A 24,172-nucleotide genomic window follows, 5' to 3' on the forward strand; every position below is an offset into this window, starting at 1 on the left:
GCCCCGTTTTTCTTATACTATAGATCATAGATCATAATCTTTAGTAACATATTAGATAATAAAAATCAATAAAGATAAGCGAGTAGGAAAAAGTGATATCGCAAGCAAGAGAAGCGATAAGAGAAGGCAGAATTATTCAAGAAGAAAAACTTTGGATACGCATTATATAATATATGCATCAAATTAGATAGAAATTATATGTAAGGTTACTATTAGAATATAAGATTTGCGGTACAATGTTATAGAGATAAAAAAAATGGCATCACAATTACATTATTTATAATACAAAGTTTTTGACAACATTCCCTTTTTAATCCTTACAGAGATTTTCGAAAATTACAGTAAAACAGATAAAATGCAAAATGATGAAAGAGTCATAGATCATTTAATTTTTGCATAAGATTGAGAATGAACGGCAAATTTGTAGGATAGCAGAGATAAAAGTTTAATTCAACGAGCACTTTTTTTATTTCAATTTGTCTGGTAATTTAATTTATATATGCGTATTTTTTTTAAATATTGTATGATTGTAGGATTGCATAATATAATACAATAATACTTTTTTACTCCTTTTTTTAACTGATAAAAAATTATCATAAACACGATGACGATTCATTTTTATACAATAGTATGTAGCAAGGAACAATTAAACGCAGTCGCAGTCGGATGCATCTCGTTTTCGGGTGTTCCGTTTTTCTTTTCGATAGCACATATAATCTCGATATATAATCCGAAAAACTCTCAATTTGCCCGTTTTTTTTACTGTTTATTGAATCACTCATCGATGCGATGAGATTGATTAGGATCGTGTATTTGTTGTCATTTTATGGTCGTCATGATGCGGCTCCGGCAAATGTAACCCCCGAATTAAGCACGTTCATGAGAAAAATATGGATTAATCAAAATAGATCGGACAACAACAAATTTAATCCTGATGTCAATCTCAATGTGGTAAGTGTACGTTTTTATTCAAGAAACAAGGATTAAAATTTTTATTATGTTGCTTAACTTCTTTCATGCTTTCAGATTTGTCAACCAATCTTCTTTTATTCAAAATTGAATTGTTCATTCCGCATATCTATACATATTTTTAAGGATGTACAAAATAATATTTATATTTACTTTTGCTTTTTAAAAATTGATTAAATATTAAATTGTTAATAATGATATTAATAATTTATTATATTAATATTATGTAGCTATATAACTATTTAATATTATATAATTAAATATGTAACTATTAATAGTTTATTAATAATTTATCAATAGTTTATTAATAGTTTATTTTATTAATAATTAGTTTTTTTTAATGATTAAAAATAAATATAATTTTTATTATGATCATGTAAAACAATCATTAAGAAATATTCATTGATTTCAAACACAGTGATTCAAAAGATAAAGAAAAGATAAACATAAAAAAAAGATTTTATCTATTAAAATTTATTTTTGAAATAATTTTTATTGATCTTATTCTATAATGCAAAAGAATCTGGTTTCTGTAAATTACTTTAAAACTTTACTGGAACTAATGTTTATTTAATTTTGTTTTAGATTTTATAATTGTTATTATTATTATGATTTCATGTTAACTCTCTCTTCATGTTATTAGAGATTAAAGTTTTACATTTATATTATTCATATTATAGAAATGTTGCATTTATTTAAAAATAAAAACAATGTGCATCTCTTTCTCTTTATCTCTTTTCTCTTTCCCTCTTATTTCTTCATCCAAATTTATTTCAAGTTAAGATTTCATTTTTTTCCTTTCTGTTTATACTATTTTTTCTATCAGCCGGAGATAATAAGAAGGGCAGGTTTATCCCGTGGAGACTCATGTCATAACGACGGAGGACGGTTATCTTTTGACGTTATATCGTATTCCAGGTGGCAAGGGTTCTCTACCTGTACTGTTGCAGCACGGTTTGATAAGCAACTCCGCTCAATGGGTTATTCTTGGCAAAAACAAAGCATTACTTATGATTAATCAAAATCAATTATTTTAATAAAATAGTTTAATCAGTTTTCTCTTAAGATCATTTATATATATATATATATATATATATATATATATATATATATACATATATATATAAATATTATATATATATATAAGTTTCGCAAATACAAGGCGCCCAAACTCGTATATGAGAGGATATTCGAGCTTATGAAAAAAAAAAAATTTAAATAATGTTAAATCGATGGAATAATATTCGTCGACAATTAAAATAAATGATAAATATTGCACATAAAATTCTTAGTGATGTTAATGTTATTAATAACAGTCATAATCCTTACTTGAATAAAACGTGAACTTATAATATTTTTAGAATTATTTACAATTAATGCAGAGGTAATTAGTGCAAATTATAAAATAGTACAATCAAATGTTCAAAATTACTCTATTAAAAAGTTATAAAGCTTTTAAAGATTTGCGAGCATATATACGAAATCATTTATCGCAGAAACAGATAATCTTTAATTACATTCCTTCAGTTACATTTGTGGATCTATCATATATTGTGACCTTTGTTAGATTAAATTTTAATATTATGTATTTTGAATTTATTTTCATTGAGATTTTATTTTTGCGATTACGATATACAATTGCACTCAATCTGAATTATGCGATATGTCAGCAATTTTTTCTCTACATACTTTATATACTTTTGTTACAATAAAATTAATTAAAAAAATATATTTTCTCATTTTTTGTTACACTTATATGTAATAAAAATAATTAGAAAAATAATTTTCTCATCTTTTTAAAGTTTGCGATTAAACAAAATATATCTTTTACATATACATTTTATATATTTATATTTATGCACATGACTCTTATGCACATATCATAGAGAGTACATGCGTTAATTTCATTAATTTTATTTTACGTTATGATATTGATACACAATTTATCATCAATGTATGTATATTTATTATTTTTTGCGATAATATTTTTTCCTCTTTCTGTCTGCCACCTAATAATAAATAATCATAAATGACATGATTATTTTAATAGTAAGTAGCATGCAAACAGCATTTGCACACAATCGTATACATTCGCTCTTGCTTACGCTTATTTTTACGATAATATTTATATTAATATTTCGAAAAACTTTTATAACATTCGATACCTTTTACGATTAATTATTGAATCATTCATTAATGTTGTGAAATTGATCGGGATTATATATTTAGTATTGTTTTGTGGTCTTAAATCGGCGCTGATAAATGTGACATTCGAGTCAAGTGCATTCGTGAAAAAAATATCTTATCTATTTAAATTAAATATTTAAATTATATATTTAAATTTAATTTAAATATAAATATTTTATAATTTGATTATTAGTAAGTTAAAGTATAATGATTACGTTAAAAATTTATGGAATAATCTATAAATTAATTTAAATAATATTAAAAAATTATTCAAAATTTTAAAAATATTAATAAAATTTGAAGTTTTTCGAAAAATTTAATAATTTATAAAAAATTATTGATAAATATGCATAAAAGGTTACACCTCACCGATGACTTTGATCTTGACACATGTTGTTATGGACATGACCATAGTAACTTTTCCTCATAACTTAATCGGGGATCTCTTATCGTTTCCGAGATATGCGACTTTAAAATTACACAGTTTTAATGTATTATTTTTTTATTGTATATATTTTATTGTATATATGTATTATATATATTTTTTGTTATAAAATGAGGAAAAATAAAGTTTGTTTACGTTGTATTTGTGTAGAGTAGATGTAGAAAAAGCGTTTGTTTATTTATTTCCGAGGACGAAGCTGCTTGCATTGTTCTACTTTCCACGCTAAGCGAGGTTCAACGCAAAACCTATGGTGTCTAATTTTTTGATAGTGAAGCCCCCCGCAGAGAGGGAGGAACATACTGTTTCCACGCATATTTTAATGCGTAAATATAAAGTGAAAGGTTATAAACTCATGTGGAACCTTGCTTTGCATTAAAAAATTTATGTGTGGAGGCAGTACGTATCCCTCCTCTATGGGGGAGGAAAGGGGAGGGGAGCTCAATAAGGAGTTCAAATAGGTTTGCGTTGAAGTTGAACCTCGCTTTGCATGGAAAGTGGAAAAACCCAAGAAATTTTGTCTCTGGAAATGTAAACGAACACTTTTTTCACGTCTGATCTGACGCAAATACAACGTAAACAAACTTTAGTTTTCCTTATTTTATATCAGAAAATACATTAAAACTGTAAAACTTTAAAGGAAATATCGGGATAGACCAGAGAAGTGCTGCCCTCTCATTATCGCGACAATGAACTGTGCAAAAATTAATCAGTCTCTCTCGATGCGTGTATCAATCTATTTCGTATAATTCCTCGTTGTATCGACTTGAATCTTATTATAATTTTCCTTGTACTTGATATATATATATATATATATGTTCCCTTTAAAGTGTGAATAAATACGTTTGCATCTTCTGGCGTACGTGCATCATGTACTACAATTAAATATCTCAAATCTATAAGAAACTTCCGATTAAGTTATAAGGAAAAGTTACTCAAGGTCAAAAAAGAAAGGTAAATATGCATTAAATATAACTTTCACTTCATCTATGACTTTGACATATGTTGTCAAGGACAAAGTCATCGGTGAAGTAAAAGTTTTATGCAAATTTATCTTTTCTTCTTTTTGCATTCCAGCTATTAAAAACTAATGACGTAAACAGCATGATAATTCATTTTATTAGTAAGTGACATATAATATATATACAGTCGTATTTATTTCGCTTTTATGTGCTTATTTTTTCGATAATATGTATTTGAATATTTCAGAAAACTTTTATTACGTTCGTTTCTTTTTATTGATTATTGAATCACTCATTGATGCTGGGAAATTGATCGGGATCGTATATTTAGTATTGTTTTGCGATTTTAAATGGATGCTGACAGATATGACGTTCGAGTCAAGCACGTTCTTGAAGATAAAAACATCTTGGATAAACTGGATTTGGCTGAACAATATTACAGTCAATCCTGATGCCATTCTCAATACGGTAAGATGTCTTTGTAACTTATTGAAATGAAGATTAAAATTCTCATTATTTTGATTATATTTCCTCGATGCAAAAAATAATTGAAAACAATTAAATAAAGGAATATATCTAAAAAATGTAATAATAATGTAATAATATGCAGAATAAGAGTAAGTCACCCACGTTGTCAGAAGGTAAATGTTAGTTTATTTTGAAAATATATAAAATGTAAAATAAATATTAATATATAAAAGTCTCATATACATATATACATACATACATACATGTATATGAGGGATGCTTTCATCCCTTAGAATCATTTTTAGACAACAACTGAAACTTTTTGAATTTATTTATTGACTCTCTATACATGTCCCTCTAAAATTTTATCAAAATCAGAATTTTTGGGTTTGCCAAGTTCCATTGTCAGTTTGATACAATCTACATTCATCTTTCGGTTGATCACTTTTTTATATTATTTACACATATTGACATTTTATATTATATAAATTTATATTATTATTATTGTAGAATTGCCTCATCAAAAATATATATATCGAAAAATAATATCGAAAATATATATCAAAAATAAATATCATATACTTATTTTATTGTATGAATTTATTGTAATATTAGACCTTTGAAAATATTTTCTTTTTTATTGATTCTTTTTTCAGTCGGAGATGATAAGAAAAGAGGGTTATCCCGCAGAAACTCATGTTATCATGACCCAGGATGGCTATTTTTTGACCTTACATCGTATCCCAGGTGGCAACGGTTCTTTACCTGTATTACTGCAACATGGTTTGTTTTGCTCCTCCGTTAGTTGGGTTATTCTTGGCAAAGGCAAAGCATTAGGTAAAATTTTTTAATTATTTAATAAATCCTTAAGGGATAATTCCGAGATTATATTCGTAATTTTACATTTATCGAAAAATCGTAAAGAGAAACTGCTGATAAAAATTTGTTAATGCAAAGAGTGAATTATATATCAGTTTGTAGGTTATATCAGGTTTTTAATCTCTATTATTAAAAATATTAGTACATAATGATATTGTGAAATATGCACGAAGATATTGTATGAAAAGATACAAGTTATGTAATAAATATTACAAACATTTTCTTTTCTTTGCATTCTAGCTTACCTATTAGCCGATGAAGGATACGATGTTTGGTTGGGCAATTTTCGTGGTAATACTTATTCGAGGACGCACATTTCCCTATCTTCGTCGAACTCGACATTTTGGGATTTCAGGTAATGGCGTAAAACAAAAATAATGAAGCTTAGAAAATGACATAATGATAATTGCTGATTTAATTTGGCAGTAAACCCAAAAACTTTTGATAGACACGCACATTATACATATATTTTATTTATGGATCTATACAGCAATTATATATTTTAAATTGTATTTGTCTAAAGATACTCTCTATCACACATATATACAGGGTGCCCCATAACAACTGTATCACCTCTCCAAAATATCACTATTCGCTAAAGCGTACTCGGTTTATAAAATAAATTTTTTTTATTTGAAAATAATCATCTTCCCTACTTTTTAAATGGATGAAATAGATGATCTGGGACACCCTATATATGTATATCATCATCATCCAATGGCTCTACAGTTTGGGGAGCCTTGGTCTGCACTACTACATCTCCCCATGCGTCTCTATCCTCAGCCTTTCTCTTTCAGTTGACAATAGAAAGCTTCTCAATATCTCTCTCTAGTTTGCCCTTCCAGCGCTCGGTTTTCTTCGCCCTTTCGTCGACATGCAGACTATTTCGCTTATTTTTCTCACTGCCCTCTCCACGTTTATACGCACCATGTATCCTGCCCATCTGTATTATTTTTTTCTATAATGCTTAATAAAAAAGTTATTATTATATAAAGTCTGATAAATCATCGCTGATCTTTAGCCCAGACGTCAGTGTGGCGCTGTAAACAACTGAGCGCTCACGCACACATGCCAGGGGCGCGTACATTTTTATCATGTACTGTATGTAGCAATATACAGGGTGTCCGAAAATTTGCGCAACACTCATTGAGAAAAGGTAGAGGATGTTATTCTGAACAGAAAAGTCCTGTATTATTGTTTTCTATAACGCTTAATAAAAGAGTTATTATTGAGTGAAGTCTGGCCTATCATCGCTGATCTTTAGCTGGACACACGGTCGGTGAGCCGCGCGCCTGTGTAGTGTGCGTGAGCGCACACGTCAGATATGTGACGGCTCACCGACATGCGCCTGGCCTGTCATCGGCGATGACAGGCCAATAATAACTCTTTTATTAAGCGTTATAGAAAAAAATGGTATAGAACTTTTCTGTTCAGAATAACACTCTCTACTTTTCCTCAAAGGGTGTTGCGGAATTTGTGTTGTTCGAATTTTCGGACACCCTGTATATATTTATATCTTTTATGACGGTATACTGATTAAATTTTTCATTAGCCTTAACGAACTGGGCATTTACGATTTACCTGCGATGATTACATTTATTACAAATAAGAGATCGCAGCCATTGCATATGTACATTGGTCATTCAATGGGCTCAACTTGTTTTTTCGTAATGGCAACAGAGCGCCCGGAAATTGTTTCAATGGTAAAAATGATGATCAGCTTTGGCCCAACGGTCTTTATGAAATATACGACAAGTCCGCTACGATATATCAGCTTCTTAAAAGACTATAAGGTAAAGTAAGATACGTGACTACTGTTATAAAAGAACTGATTGTCACATAATAATTATTTAAAATAATATAATGTTTGGACAAATTAAAAAAAATAATTATTTTACTTGTTTTTACGAGTTCATATGCATAAATATTGTAAATTAGAGAGAGAGAAAGTAGTCCTTTAAATATTATTGTATCTTTTAAATATTATTGTTACATGATATATTTTTAAACGAATGACCAAGAGATCAGTCTCTTTGGAGACGTAAGTTCGAATCTCACCGCTGCCATCAATTAATGTTGTGCCTAGCCGCTAAGGAAGATTGTTTGGGACTTGAACGGTTAAAGGATTAGGATTCACACTCTGAATAAGATACGCACGTTCTTCTGGTTTAACTTGATGTATTTCACAGGTTTTGTACACATTACACTTATACGCGATTATAATGATTGGGCACGATACGTACTATTTTTGAGTGAGCGAGCTATCGACTCTTTGAGCGAGTCTTCTGATTAATGATTTGTTCTCAACTCTGCTCTGCTGCCTTCGTCTCATCTCGATATACAGGGTGTTCCGGAACAACCTTCCGTCCGTAAAATGACGTATTCCTCACGTCATTTTACGGACGGAAGGTTATTCCGGAACACCCTGTATACATATATTAATTAATCAGTTCGGGAGGAGTGTGGTGATCCTGGCCGGAGCCAGGGGTCACCATGTCTCGTGCTCCGCTTGTCAGTCTGTCTCGGACTTCCTTTCCGTAGTCGCGTCTCTTACTTAATTTTACTTAATAATCTTTTATTTTTTATTCTTTCTTAATTACTTTTTCTTGGACTATATTTATATACTCCAAGTAATTTATACCATTGAAAATGTAACAAGTTGATGCAATTTTCCTTACTTTTTTAATGCTTTTTTAATCAGTTTAATGCAATCATAAAAGATTAATTTATATTACACACATTTATATTAAATTTTTTTTTCATACAAATATTAATATAAATATTACTCCTATTTATTTTTATATTTATTATCACTAAACTTAAAAAAAAAATAATTACAAGTAAATTAAGAGAGATCTTCGATTTCAGATAATAATGCGATTTTTTTTTCACGAATTTTTGACAAGCGATTTCGTAAAATCGTTTTTGAAATACTTTTGCGACCAGAGCTTTGGCAGAAGGATCTGCTCTAACGTGATGTTTATGATGTGGGGTTATAGCGAGCAATTTAATCACGTGAGTAATAAAATAATAACGCAAATATCGCAAATGTCGAAGCTTTCATCATCACGTTTAGATTCGCATCTGATTCGATCAGATTGAAGTTTATATATATATATATATATATATATATATATTTTTTATTGTTTTCTATTATTAGACTCTGTTACCCGTCATCTTTAGTCATTTTCCGGCCGGTGGTTCATTTGATACGCTAGTACAATACGTTCAGGGATTTCAATCGAACAAGTTTCGTCAATATGATTACGGTAGCGCAAGAAATCTATTGATCTATAACTCGGTGGAACCTGCGGACTACAATCTAGCGAATATAATGATTCCGATTGCGTTATTTTACGGCCCTGGCGACACCCTAGATAATATCATGGTAAATAAGCAAATAATAAATGTACATAATAAATGTAGGTACATGAAGGAATAAATACATAATAAAGATTGGTTCTCATTAATTGTATATATGTCAAGCCTCGTAGTAAATAAAATAATTAATAATTTTAAAATGAATGTAAATACAAAAATAAATAATTTTAGGGGAGTTATTTATTAAATAAAATATGAAAGCTTTATTTAAGAGAATAATATGAATTTTTAAGATTTGGAAAGAAACTTTATATTTTGTAAATAATAATTTAAAAATATTTTAAATTAATTAAAATTTAATATTATTGTTAATAAAATGATTAATAATTTTAAAATAAATATAAATACAAAATTAAATAATTTTAGGGAGTTATTTATTAAATAAAGTATGGAAGCTTTTATTTATGAATAAAATAAAAAGAAGATAAGAAATTAATAAAATAATTTTTTTAAATAAGTTATTTTTAATTAAAAATATAAATAAATTTTAATATAATTTAATTTTTAATATTTAAATAATTTTAAAGATTATAAATTTAATAAAAATTAATAATAGAAATTTAAACTTAATTATTAATAAATTGAAGTGCCAGCAATTAGAGTATTAGAAACGGGAAGATAGTTTGAAAGAAATTTTGCGTGTTAATTTACAAAAATATTTTTTCAAGGGTGTGAAGAAACTTTACCGCATGTTGCCCAATGTAGTGGACGTATATGAAGTTCCATGGCGCAATTTCAATCATGTGGATTTTATATGGGCCAAAGATGCGCGGAAACTCGTATATGAGAGAGTTCTCAGGATCATGAGAAGCGAGAATTCAAATAATGTTACATCAATGAAGAAATGTTACGCAGGCAATTAAAATAAAAGATGAATGTTACTCGCTAAACTTTTAGTTAGATAGATACAATTGAGGGTAACTGTAATCGTCAAACTACAATGAAATGTATCTAAAGAAACAAATTTTATAAGAATTTAGTATTATTTAAAATTTGGACAAAAGCGAATTAGAATAATAGTTTTTAAACAATAGTTTTTTTGGCGAATTTTGGACTTGTTGCGATAAATCGTAAAAATTGCGTTATGATGTAAGAAATACATTTAAATTATAATATATTAATATAAAGACGATAAGAGAAAGATGTTAAATAAACAATTATAATATTTAAACTGATTTTGCTTTTTACTATGCATGTTTATCGATTTATATATACAAATATATTTACGATAACAAAGACACGAAATTAAATTTGCTGTTAAAAAAATTGTTCGTATAATATTATAATTATTTATAATTAATATATGTATAATTATTTAGAAAATAGATCTAATTTTATATATTTATATTATATTCTTTTTTTCATATATTTCTTTTATTAGTTTATACAGTAAAAATAATAAGAAGAATAATTTTTGCATTGTTTCTTAGAAAAAGTAATATTTATACAATTATAATATATTCTATATAATTTTTTACTATTATTTTATATACTTATATATAAAGCCGATAAGATGTCAATAGAAATATCACTCACCGGATGGAAGAGTACCGGAGATGTATTGACAGATATTTACAGCCTTAAAGCTTTTATTATAGACTTAAAGCTTTTATTTAATTTCATAAAATTAGATAAAAGTTATACAAAAATTTACTATCGATTTAAAATCGCTACTTGTTTTTTCCCGCAAATTCAAACTAGCCTTTAGATTATAGAACTGTTTAAAAACAAGGTCCAATGATAAGAAAATGCAAAGAGAAAATATATGAAATGTTGCAAAATGATTAAAAAATGTTAGCTTTTCAAACGAAGATATCAGCAGAAGAAAAAAAAAATATTGACATGAGATAAATTTAGAAACTTTGGATAAATATTTGATTAAAAATTTGATATACAAAATATAAATTTTAATATATTTTAGTAACTTTTTTATTAATATAAATTCAATTATTTTTGCTTATTTATTATATTCTGCTTATTCATTATATTTTGCTTATTTATATAAAACTATAAATATGTCTATTTCCTTTCATTATTAATGTTAAACAAATTTTATAAAAACAAAAAAAATTTTGGTACACAATTTCTTCCAAATTTCAAAAAGCTCTGTTAAAAAATTTTTGATAACAATTGCAAATATTTTGAAATTGTAAGCATTAATAACTAACGAAAAAATAGCATACTTAAATTATTTTTTGGAATATTAAGGATAAATTCACGGGATTTAAATTGATTGATGGAAAAGTCACAATGCAGTTATACAAAATTTATTAAAATGGTATAGGCATCAAAATACATTACAATTACATTTGCAAGATTCTGCAAATTAGAAATTAATAATTTATTTTCTAGTCTTTTCAGAAATTTTCGAATATTGCGTTAAAATGGAAAGCGAAATGCTGAAGCAGAAATTAGCACTTATTTCTCTGAACGAGATAAAAGATAAAATTTGTAGAACAGCAGATAAAAGTTTAATTCAACGGTTAAGTCTATTATCTAATTTATTGAGATCTAACATAGGATCTGAGATATGGCGGCTGCAAGGCTACAAACAGTTTGGTCAGTTAAGGATATGCAAGCGTCGTATTTTCTTTACAAAATGAAAATCTGCTAATTTTGATCATTATTAACTTTTTGGTAAATATTATTATAACTGATGATTTTATTTATAATATGCGATAACGTGCAAAAAGTATGCTTTGCTATAATTTGATTTTTTACCACCAAAGATCGTGGTGCTACATATCAAATCCCAATTGAGTATATATGTATTTATTAATTTCATGCGACATTAATTTTACACTGTTGTTTAATTGCAGCACAATTTATCTTCTACGTACATGATATATCTTTTTTAGTGACCTATCATCCTATGACTAATGAAGCGATAATGCTTCTTTTTTTCAATTGATAATAAAAGAATCACAAATAAAATGATTTCATTCATTTCAACAGTAAGTGTCGTGGGAAACTCTCGTGTCTTTGTTTCTTTTATTGTTTATTGAATCTCTCGTCGATACAATGAGATCGCTCGGACTCATATACTTGCTATTTTTTTGCGGTCTTCATGCCGCGTCTGCAGCAGATGTGACCACCGAGCTAAGCACGCTCATGAAGAGAATAATATGGATCAACCGAAATGGGTCGCACAACATCGAATTCAATTCTGATGTCATTCTCAACACGGTAAGTGTAATTTTTTTCATTTATAACGAGAATTAAAGTTTGCATTATTTCGATTAAGATAAACTTCTTTGCTGTCAGAAAATGATCAACAATAAACTTACGCTGCGATTGCCATTCTTTTATTTAAAACTAAAATTTAAATTCTACAAAATTATATAGGCGTTAATTATAAGATTACAATAATAATACAGCTACAATAATAATATTTATATTTTTTCCTTATGCTCTTTAGGACTAATTTAAAATTATATTATAGATACTCTAATTAATATTAACTTCTTTTTATTTTGTCGTAAGATATTCAATTATATGTTATATATATTTATTTATTATAATGGCAAAATAGCCATTAAAACTATTTTAATTGTAGTGATTTAAGAGGTAAATATAATAAATAAATCTTCACAATTTAAATCCTTTAAAATTTGCTTTTAAAATAATTTTTATAGAGCATCATATTTTATTTATTTTTTAATTGTATAAAAGAGTTTACTTTGTAATTTCTGCAAATTACGATCATGTAACTTCTAATTAAATTTACTAATATATATTTGATTTTGTTTTAAATAGTTTATAATTATTTATTATTTTTATTATATTTTTAAACTATTATTTTTATTAATTATTTTTTATATTTATTAAATATTAATATTTTAACATTTAATGCAGAAATTTGTCTTTTTTTTAATGCAGAATTTTATCCAATTATTTAGAAAATAAGTATTATGTGCAGTTTGTCGCACAAATTTATTTCAACTTTATATCAATGTTATTTTTTTCTTATTATTTATTTTTTTCTAGCCTGAGATTATAACAAAGGCGGGTTATCCGGCGGAGGCTCACGTTGTAATGACGGAGGACGGTTACCTTTTGACGTTACATCGTATACCAGGTGGCAACGATTCTCTACCTGTATTACTGCAACACGGCATTCTAGGCAGCTCCGCCGATTGGGTTATTCTTGGCAAAGGCAAAGCACTTGGTAAAAAATTATAATCAGTCTTTCTAAATTAATATCCCCAGATTTTTATTGTAAAAACGCTGAAGTAAAAGTCTTAAATTTAGTTAAGTCTCAAATTATATTATATAATTTTATATAAAATTATTTAATATTATACGGAAAACTATATGAATTATTTAATAATTATTACAAAGGATTTTCTTGCATTCTAGCTTATCTATTAGCGGATCAAGGATACGATGTTTGGTTGGGCAATTTTCGTGGTAATACTTATTCTAAGACGCATGTTTCCCTATCTCCGTCGAACTCAACATTTTGGGATTTTAGGTATTTGCATAAACAAAAAATAATAGTGCTTTGAAAATTATATAATAATAATTGTTACATTGTCTCATTTAATTTGGCGTCAAACGTAAAGATTATCAAATCGAAATGTAAGTGCATCAGCACTTACATTTATGCTTACTTGCATTTACATACTTATATGTTTATGTGTTACACAATTGTCTTTGTTGATGAATGTGATATAAATATACGGAGTATTTCATATGTAGGTTGCGTAGGAATAGATATTATTGTATTCTTTATCAATAAAATACACATCTCTTTTTTTGATAAAATATTCCAATACATATATAGTTTTCGAGATATTTAATTTTTTATTATGTCAATATGATACATTTGAGCTATTTATTGATTCTTACTGTAAATAACTTTTTGTGAAGAAATTTTGGTAATTAGTATAATATTTATAATATTTAATATTAATATAATATTAATTTAATTAATATCAAATTTATTATATATTTTAATGCAAAATTATTTAAATTAAGAATCAAGAAACAACAAATATGTTTGGCAATATAAAAAAATAGACATCTCGCAAATATTGCATTTTCAGAAATCAAAAAAAAAAAAAAGAAATTTTATTTTCAGATAAGAAATACAGTAATAATAATAAAACAGCCTGCATTCTGCGTGGAATATCTTCTTTATTATATAAATATACACAGAGTGTCTCTAGACAGCGCTCGTGAGCAGGTAGAGCACAGCAAACTGAACAGAAAAATCCTTTACTCTTTTTTTTTGTCTTGGGGACATCCTGTATACATATTATATATATTTATATATATATATATATATATATATGTATATATATATATATAAATATATATATATAAATTGTAGTAAATATAATTTACGTAGCATGTTATATATATTATATGTACATGGCAATATATACACATTTACATATTTTATGATATATTGAATTTTCCATTAGCTTTAACGAACTGGGCATTTACGATTTACCTGCGATGATTACATTTATCATGAATAAGAGATCGCAACCATTGCATACGTACATTGGTCATTCAATGGGCACAACAACTTTTTATGTAATGTCATCGGAGCGTCCGGAAATCACTCAAATGGTGAAAATAATGATCAGCCTCGCGCCAACTGCTTTCATAAATCATCTGAAAAGTCCGATACGATACTTGGTCCCTTTTTGGAAAATGTTTCAGGTAAAGTAATATATAAATGTATATACTTTTAGAAAATAATTTATTGATGCAAAATAACTGTTTAAAATAATATTTTTTTATTAAACACAAAAAAAACATTTTATATCTCATTTTTGTACTGAATAAACAAATCGCAGAAAGAAAGAAAGAGAGAGAGAAAGAGAGAGAGAGTGTGTGTGTACTATTTTTTTAAAATATAATAATTAAATGATAGAGGTTGAACTACAGATTATTTTTAGCATGAAAGGCTAAAAACTAATAATTCTTAACTTATATATTGAAATTACAACTATCTAAAATGATATAAAACGATATATATATTATAATTAATTTTAAATGTAATTTATTTAATAGTATACACAAAATGAAAATTATCTCTTTTGGTAAAATAAAAAAAAGATTCTTCCTCTTATACATATAATATAAATAAAAAAATAAAAGATTTTTTTTGCAACATTTACGAAAAAATTGTTTCTGAAGATTAAAAAATAAACATCTTTTTGTGCTTCCTCATAGAGGAAGCTTTGTTTCCGTGACAAAATTTTTTTTCGAGTTTCTTATGCCAAAGTGTTCAGAATGTTCAGAAAACGTCGAAAAATCATATTCATAAAAAATGTCTGTATATATGTATGCATGAATGTATGTATGTATGTATGCGATTTATTGTGCAACCGCTAATTTCCGTAATTTTTGAGATATGTAATTAAATTTTTTTACATGGATAGAATATTATAAAGAATAGTTGGTATTTAATTTGGTGAGACTCGGTGAAAGGGTTCATTTTTTATAAATTTTTGAATTTTTTAAAGAATGTCCGTACACGTTATAACTTTCGCAAATTTTGAGATATCGGGTTAAATTTTTTTACATGGATAGATTATTATTAAAGAAGAGAAGACTTGAGAAGTCCTTTTTATAGGACGAAGGATCCACAGAATACTTACCCCCCCTCTTGCCTGAAGATTGCAATAAGAAGTCACTCTTAAAACAATAAAAGAAGAAAAAAATTTTTTATCATTTTATTTCGCTCACAAAGTTTCCTCGAGGAAGCAAAAATTGGAAAATCCGCATTAAATTAGTAAAAGTTAAAATTAATAATAAGGTTTAAGTTTTCATAAATTATTTTATTTTGTTAAAAAAATGCTTAGAGATTAATATATTCATTTCTCAAAATTACCTCTAAAAATAAATTACATCACTAAGAGAGATCTTCCATTACAGAAAATGATGCAATTCTTCTTTCACGGTGAATTTTTGCGAAGCGATTTTGTGAGATTTTTCACGAAATACGGCTGCGGCCGAGGTTTCTCCAAAAAGATTTGCTCCCACGCGATGTTTCTGATATTCGGTTACGACAAAGAGCAGTTTAATAACGTAAGTATTATATTCGATTGCAATTACAAGTAGTATTTAATTACGTGACAATTTTACGAATGATCAAATGTGCAATTCCATCACAATCGAAGCTTTGATCTTCACTGACAACTCCCATGATCATGGTTCAGATCGGATTAAGCATGCTTGTTGTCGCCTTAGACTCTGCAACCTGTCATCTTGAGTCATGATCCCGCTGGCACCTCGGCTAAGACATTGACGCACTATATTCAGATGATCCAATCGAGCAAGTTTTGTCAATACGATTACGGTCGTAAGAAAAATCAATTGATCTATAATTCGACGGAACCTCCAAACTACAATCTAGCGAATATCATGGTACCAGTGGCGTTGATCTACTCCAAAAATGATTGGTTGATCAGCATAGAGGTAAGTAAGAGAAAATTAAATATTTTTTATAAAGGAAAATACATAGTGGAAAGTTTTTGGCTATATACAGGATGTCTCAGAATCGACAAATTTTATAAAGAATTCCAAAACCAAGCCAATTTTGCTAATAAACCCATGTCCGCAAATCAGCTGTTTTGGCATTAGAGAATCAAAGATTAACAAGAGACTCTCGCAAATCCAAAAATTCAGATTCTGATGAAACTGTAACACACATTTGGAGGGGGAGGGGGAGGCGGAAGGGAGAGGGATAAATAAATAAATTTAAAAATTTCTAATTGCAATCCAAAAGTGATTTTAAGGGGTCAAATCATCCTCATATGTAGAGCGACTTTTTCTTTTTCGCTATAATTCTCGAAAATTATTCGAGATATCAAAAAATATTTTATACAAAATTTTTATGTAACAACACCTCTATTTAACTACACCAATAAAGTTTTGAAAAAATAATTTTTTTGAACATTTTTGTCTTTATTAATCTCTGATTCTCTAGTGCCAAAACTGTTCATTAGCGGACAGGGATTTATTGATAAAATTAGTTTGTTTTGGTGTCCTTCATAATTACCTGAAGTTTGTCGATCAAATGTAGGTCACCCTGTATAAATCAATTTTTCGTGCTTAAAATCGGGAAGATAGATTTAAGAGAAACATTGCACGATAACTAACAAAAATATTTTTTCAAGGATGTGAAGAAATTGTACCATTTGTTGCCCAATGTAGTGGATATGTACGAAGTGCCGTGGTCCAGTTTTAATCACATAGACTTTTTATGGGCCAACGATGCACCAAAACTCGTTTACGAAAGAATTCTCAAAATCATGAGAAATGAGAAACCGAGTAATCTTACATCGATGGAATAATATTACGTCATCAATCAATATAAAAGATTAATGTTACGTGTTAGACATGGATGCAATTAATGGCTGCAATCATCACTTTGATGAAACGTAAACTTTTAATATTTTATTTATAATTAATAATTTTATTTATAATTTTATTAATGCCAAATTAGAACTATATAGACGTTTTTAAACAACTGTTCTAACAAATAATGAATTGTTGCGATAGATCGTAAGAATACAAAAAACATATAAAAAAAAATATAACAAATATACATAAATTGCAATATATCAATATAAAAGAGAAAAGAGATCTCTTATAATATTTAAGTCGATTTTGCATTTAACGCACTATGTACGCGCTTATGTATCGATATATCTACATGTACAATATTTATGACAACATAAATATAAATTTAAATACTATAGTGATCAAATATAAATGAGAATTTTTCAAAAATTATTTATTTAATTAATACACCTAAAAACTAATAGAAAATTATTTTTCTACAAGCATCTACTAAGTTTTACACGTTTTTGCCATCGCATTGACAATTTCTTTCTCCCTGCTTCATAAAAAGTAACAAAACAAATACGAAGTCAATTGCGCACGAAGTTATCCAGCTCATCATTGTTGGGAAACCTTTCTCCCAAGATTTTTTTGAGGTTCAAACAAATCCATTATATGTGAGAATGCACATTAAAAATGCGTCTCCTTCTGGTGCATGGCGATTCAAAATCTTCTGAGAGATTTCGGCTATTACGGCTTTCTGATTTGCAATCAAAATTCGAGGCACCCATCATGCAGTGATTTTTCGAAATCGTAATTCTGATTCTCAATAATTGTTTACATACTTCCATAAGTACGCCATTATGCCAATCCTTTTTTCCTAATTTTAAGAACAGTTATTCGTCGATCGTCTTTAATAAAATCGCGAATTTGTTGAACATTGTCAGACGTAACGCTTGTCCTTGGTCGATGGGCATAGGTCAAATTTGCAATTTCTTTTCAACCTTCACAAAAAACTTATGTCATTTGCATGAGACTTTACTTGAGACTTTGATAATGTGATCTTTTGAATTTGCCGAATTGTACGCATGATCTGCAAAAAATTTCAGCTGGTTTGACATGTTCGTGCGTTAAAAATTTAAAAATTTAATTTAATAAATTAACGCATTGCGCTATTGAAACAGACACTTTTTATTCATTCATTGTGCTTAAACAAAGTGTAGACACAAACACGCAGCTTAAAGCGGGTTTAGACACATCTACCAACAGCCCATTATTTATTATAACAATGAGCGATTAAGTTATATTATGTCCTCTATCTATATAATTCTTTACCTTTATATATATTTTTACATCCAGTCGTATATAGTCACGCGTATTCAAAACTAATCCTATTAATCGGAGTCTAACTAGCTCGTTGGAGAACGAATTTTCGCGAAATTCAAAAAAAATGTTGAATATAATTACTTTTCCAACTGATGAACCTTTATATTTAAGTTTTATTTTTCTCTTGAGGTTTTTCGATATTGCTTTTGATGCAAAATTAAAAACTCCCATGTTTCTGTAATTAAAGATGAAATAAGAATGTAAAAAAAAATATATATATACATGTAAAATGTTATAAAATGGTTAAAATGTTAAAAGTCAAAAGATAATTTATGGCAAGGAAAAAAAAATATGATCAATTTAAAAGCTTTAGATGATAATTTATTACAAATTTGAGATACAGAGCATAAACTATTTTATACTATCTGATTTTAAAAACATTTTCCTTACTTTTCTATATGAATTTTATTTATTAATATATTATATTTATTTAAAATTATAAATGTATTTAATTTGTTTTTGACTATATTGAAACATTGATACACTAATATAGTAATATTGATTCATGATATTTGAATATGAATTATTCATGTTTTGATACAGAAGGAACAAGATCGAATTTTATACAAATAGATTTAATATAATTTTTATAAAATTCAAGATTTATTGTTAAAAAATGCAAATACTTTGAAATTGTAAGCATTGACAAATGATGAAAAAATAGTAGACAAATTATTTTTTTAGGTATTGAGAATGAATCCACAGGGTTTAAATTGATTGTAAAAGTCAAGTGCAATTTATACAAAATTTATTAAAATAATATAACATTAAAATAAATTGCATTACATTTACAAGATCTTGGATATTAATATTTGTTAAAGTTTGAATTTTTATGTTAATTTTCAGTTCTTTTTTTTTTTTTTGGTAAGAAGTTAAACATAAGGAAAACAATTTTTATTCTATTATTGTATTATATTTTTACATATTTGTATATTTATGAACCAGTGTTTTATCAGGTCGCCTTTTACTTCTATCAGCTTGATCGAAACGCCCAACATTTAAGAAAACACGCAGTTTTTGTGGAACGGGAAAACTTTCTCTCGTTAGAGATTTAAGCGGGGAGCATACACACTTTTGCAGAAGAAATTGAGTCCACAAACATATCTATAAGAAAAGAATCAATCAATTTCCTTATGCTTATGGTTATGTGCTTATTCGAAAGTGTGTGTGAACCCCGTTTTATGTTTGAAGAAAATAAGAAACGATTGTTTTGATTCTTTCTTCATTCATTTGCCTCGCGAGAAATTTTGTGCGACACATCTCTTTTTAAAAAGCACGAGACTCTCGAGGTGAGATAAAAGATCATCAAAGTGACTAGTAGAAATAATAGATTCTTGTTAGACCGCATGTTCATCGACTTTATATATTAAAGCTAGCTCCATGAAAGGCCACGATCTGCAACCAAGAGTTCGGTAAGTATTCTAAATTTCTTTGCTACATCTATCTGTTTAAAAAAAAGGCTGTGTCGCGTTTGGAAAAAAAATTTATGCGTGATCAATATTAGTTTTTCAGTCTCAGATATTTTCAAACATTGCAGTAAAAACAGATAGAATGCAAAATACTAAAACAAACAGAGATCAGCGTTTATTTCTTTGTGCTAGATAATATTTTGTAGATCAGTTGCTCTAAATTAAACTTTATGTTAATTCGACGATTTAGAGTACTATCGAATCATTGTATAGCGTACGTGCGCTATTTTTATACGGCTTTTGTTTTGCGCTGTAATTCGGCCTTTTAAATAAATATTCTATGATCAAGTGATTAATAACATGATAAACATAATAACTTGTTTCCTTCCTCTTTGTTTTTTACAGCTAATAAAAAATAAACAAATTTATTTTAATATAAGATAAACATTGCTAAACGGAGCAATGAGATACGACTGTGCTCTTAACATATGTTGCCAACACTCAAAAAATTTCTATCGTCGCACATTGTTTATTAAAAAGTTATTAACAAAAGAAATTCTCTTAAACCTATTATTATATTACTTTATGGTAAATATTGCGTTTAATGGATTAAAATTTAAAACATCTTAAAATTTGCTTTTGAAATAATTTATTAATTATCATATTTTATTATTCTGAGATTTTGTCCTGCCATTTCTGTAAACTACAATCACGTGTCTAATTGAATTTATTTATGTCTATTTGATATGGTTTTAAATATTTTATAATTATTTATTATTATTATTATTATTATTATATAATTATATTATTATTATTATTATATAATTATATATATATTATTATTATATATTATATAACTTTACATTTATTAAATATTGATATTTTATATTTAATGGAGAAATGCATCATTATTTAGAAAATAAATTTCATATGCATTTGTCGCACAAATTTATCTCAACTTTAAATCAATTTAATTTTGTATTACCCATTTTTTCTCGAGAAGCGAAAATAATTAGAAAAACTAGTTTTCTAATCATCTTTTTCATCTAACGCGCTGTTGATTTCACGCTCTAATTATAATTATAATTAAAATATCGTAGGTAATTATTTATCCTATTACCCTATGATTATATATGATAATAACATGATAGTATATTTTCTCAATTTTTTTTCTTCTAGCTAATAAAAAAATCGTATTTATCTTGTTTTCCAGTTTCCAGTTTTTTTTTAAATAATATATACAGAAAAACTAGTGTTGCTCATTCTTTTTTACAGCTATCGAATCATTTGTTGATGCGATGAGGTTGACCGATATAGTGTGCCTGCTGTCGATATGCAGATTTTTCTGTATCACATCGGCAAATAGGACACCTGATGTTACTCTCAACACGGTAAGCGTACGTTTTTACTTAGAAAAGACGATTATAAAACCTCATAATTTCGATTAGTTCAAATTTCATAATTTTGTAAAAAAAGAAATGTTCGAAAATTATCTTACACCGCAATTGAAATTTAAATGTCACAGAAATTTTACATTTTTGTTAATTATATTTACAATAATATTCATATTTTTGTTTTCCTTCACGGTTCATTTAATACATAATTATTAATCTTTTAATTGTTATTAATTTTTTGTTGATTTGATTTTAAAATATACCATGTAATATATGTATGTATTATAATAGTATATCGCTCTTTGATAATGTTAATCTTTTTTTACGTATATAAAATTAAAAAATAAATATATATTTATATCATAATTGTGACATAATTAAATAAAAATCATTTTAACTACTTCAAGAGATAAACACGAAAAAAAGTTTAATCCTCTAAAATTTGCGTTTGTAAAATCATTTTTTAGCAAATTTCAGACTTTGCTGTTTTTAAAAAAAGACCAGCTTTGTAGTCTTTAGAAATGATTCGACAAATTAAAATTTAATAATTAATATTTTATATATTATTTTATATTAATAATTAATTTTATATTAATATATTTAATATTATATAAATTAATTATATATTAAATAATTTTATATTAATATATTTTATATTAATTAATTTTATATTATTTTATATTAATAATTAATTTTTATTTGATATATTTTTATACATATATATGTATATAAATTTGCGTAATGCAAAATTAATGCATTCTACATATTTATTGCGGAGACTATTCTCTATTTATTGTGGAGACTCTATATTATTAAGAAAATAAATATTATACGCATTTTAAAGTATAAATTTATTTTAACTTTAGATCAATTTTGAGAATATCTTCTATTTTAATGATTCCTTTTTTTTAGCTGGAGATGATAAAAAGGGCGGGTTATCCCGCAGAGGTTCATATCATAATGACAGAAGACGGCTATCTGTTAAAGTTACATCGTATTCCAGGTGGCAACAACTCTTTACCTGTACTATTGCAACATAGTTTTCTAGCCAGCTCTGCCAATTGGGTTATTCTTGGCAAAGGCAAAGCACTAGGTGAATTTAATCAATCTCTTAATTAATCTTTGTCAATTAAGAAATATCCCAAGATTATTTCATATCTAAAATGTGCTCAAGAAAAAGTCTCAAAATTAATATTACATTATATAATTTTATATGAAATTATATAATATTATATAAAAAATTATACAAATTATGTTAATAACTATTGCAAAGGCTGTTTTTTTTTGCATTCTAGCTTACCTATTAGCGGATGAGGGATATGATGTTTGGTTGGGCAATTTTCGTGGTAATACCTACTCTAAGGAGCATATTTTCCTATCACCATCGAATTTGACATTTTGGGATTTTAGGTACTTGCATAAAATAAAAATAATAATGTTTTAAAAATGATATAGGAGAAAGTAGAATAAAACCAAGTTCACCCTTTTTCGGATTTGTTTTCCTATAAAAAAATAAAAAAATAAAAAAAGTTCTGCTGAATGTTAGTAGTCTTTAGTGGATCTCAAATTATGAGAAATTGAGATTAATTACTGAAAAAAAAAAATTATTACAATTTCAAAATTTTATTAAAGAAAAAAAAATTTTGTTTTAAAAATATTTTTTATTATATATTGTTTATTATGTACATATATATATATATAAACATATATTATGTATATACATATGAATATATACTATACATATTTATATTATATATGTATATTATATGAATATGGAAATATGTATACACATATTTACATATTTCATGACAATATACCAATTGAATTTTTCATTAGCTTCAACGAAGTGGGCATTTATGATTTACCCGCGATGATTACATTTATTACAAATATGAGATCGCAATCACTGCATACCTACATTGGTCATTCAATGGGCGTAACTAGTTTTTACATAATGGCATCAGAGCGTCCGGAAATTGCTCGAATGGTGCAAAGAATGATCAGTCTTTCGCCAGCAATCTTCATGAACCAAAAAAGAAATCCACTACGATATTTCGTCCCCATTCAGAGACAGCTTAAGGTAAATTAATGTACACAAATATTGTTAGAAATAATTTATAAATATTGTTAGAATAATTTATTCATGCGGATTAACTGAAATAATATTCTTTTGTTAAAACAAAAAAAATTTTTTAATATATTTATAAACAACTATTGTGTCATTTTGTAAAATATTATTTTTAAACGATAGATTTTAAAATAAGAATTTCTCAAGCGTGAATGACTGAATAATAATTTATAAGCTACAAGCATTTAAAATTGCATGTAGCGAAAATAATAGAAAGTATTTTTTAGTCAGATAGATTCCGGCACAATTTTTTTGGATAGAGA

At 27.0% G+C, this 24,172-nt stretch overlaps 3 protein-coding genes across 5 annotated transcripts in view; all 3 read left to right on the forward strand.

Annotated features, from left to right (window-relative positions):
- Positions 1-10,459, forward strand: part of LOC126852852 (lipase 1-like) — a 28,125-nt gene extending 17,666 nt beyond the window's left edge. The window contains exons 1-9 of one of the 3 annotated variants that reach the window (XM_050598096.1): positions 4,334-4,552; positions 4,676-4,721; positions 4,808-5,028; positions 5,685-5,865; positions 6,148-6,262; positions 7,460-7,700; positions 8,776-8,922; positions 9,068-9,295; positions 9,957-10,459. In XM_050598096.1, the coding sequence (XP_050454053.1) occupies positions 4,703-4,721; positions 4,808-5,028; positions 5,685-5,865; positions 6,148-6,262; positions 7,460-7,700; positions 8,776-8,922; positions 9,068-9,295; positions 9,957-10,151 (1,347 nt within the window). In that variant the 5' untranslated portion in view covers positions 4,334-4,552; positions 4,676-4,702 and the 3' untranslated portion in view covers positions 10,152-10,459. Of the gene's footprint in view, positions 1-649; positions 952-4,333; positions 4,553-4,675; positions 4,722-4,807; positions 5,029-5,684; positions 5,866-6,147; positions 6,263-7,459; positions 7,701-8,775; positions 8,923-9,067; positions 9,296-9,956 lie in introns of those variants that run through there. The other 2 variants (XM_050598097.1, XM_050598095.1) reach the window with 2 other exon arrangements.
- LOC126852857 (uncharacterized) overlaps positions 1-24,172 on the forward strand; it is a 38,183-nt gene that overhangs the window by 6,144 nt on the left and 7,867 nt on the right. The window contains 3 exon segments of the mRNA XM_050598103.1: positions 22,694-22,874; positions 23,077-23,191; positions 23,618-23,861. Of these exon segments, the coding sequence (XP_050454060.1) occupies positions 22,694-22,874; positions 23,077-23,191; positions 23,618-23,861 (540 nt within the window).
- Positions 12,214-18,024, forward strand: LOC126852853 (lipase 3-like). The gene is made up of 7 exons (XM_050598098.1): positions 12,214-12,474; positions 13,276-13,456; positions 13,648-13,762; positions 14,718-14,961; positions 16,183-16,335; positions 16,498-16,725; positions 17,427-18,024. The coding sequence occupies exons 1-7, from the start codon at positions 12,310-12,312 to the stop codon at positions 17,601-17,603; spliced, it is 1,263 nt and encodes a 420-aa protein (XP_050454055.1). The 5' UTR covers positions 12,214-12,309; the 3' UTR covers positions 17,604-18,024.

The sequence above is a fragment of the Cataglyphis hispanica genome, chromosome 11, assembly GCF_021464435.1.
Source record: "Cataglyphis hispanica isolate Lineage 1 chromosome 11, ULB_Chis1_1.0, whole genome shotgun sequence".
Taxonomy (NCBI): domain Eukaryota; kingdom Metazoa; phylum Arthropoda; class Insecta; order Hymenoptera; family Formicidae; genus Cataglyphis; species Cataglyphis hispanica.

Coding starts and splice junctions, on each gene's coding strand:
- LOC126852853 (XM_050598098.1), top strand. CDS start 12,310: ATGAGATCGCTCGGACTCATATACTTGCTATTTTTTTGCGGTCTTCAT. Junction 12,475..13,275: donor CTGATGTCATTCTCAACACG/GTAAGTGTAATT, acceptor ATTTTTTTCTAG/CCTGAGATTATAACAAAGGC. Junction 16,726..17,426: donor ATTGGTTGATCAGCATAGAG/GTAAGTAAGAGA, acceptor TATTTTTTCAAG/GATGTGAAGAAATTGTACCA.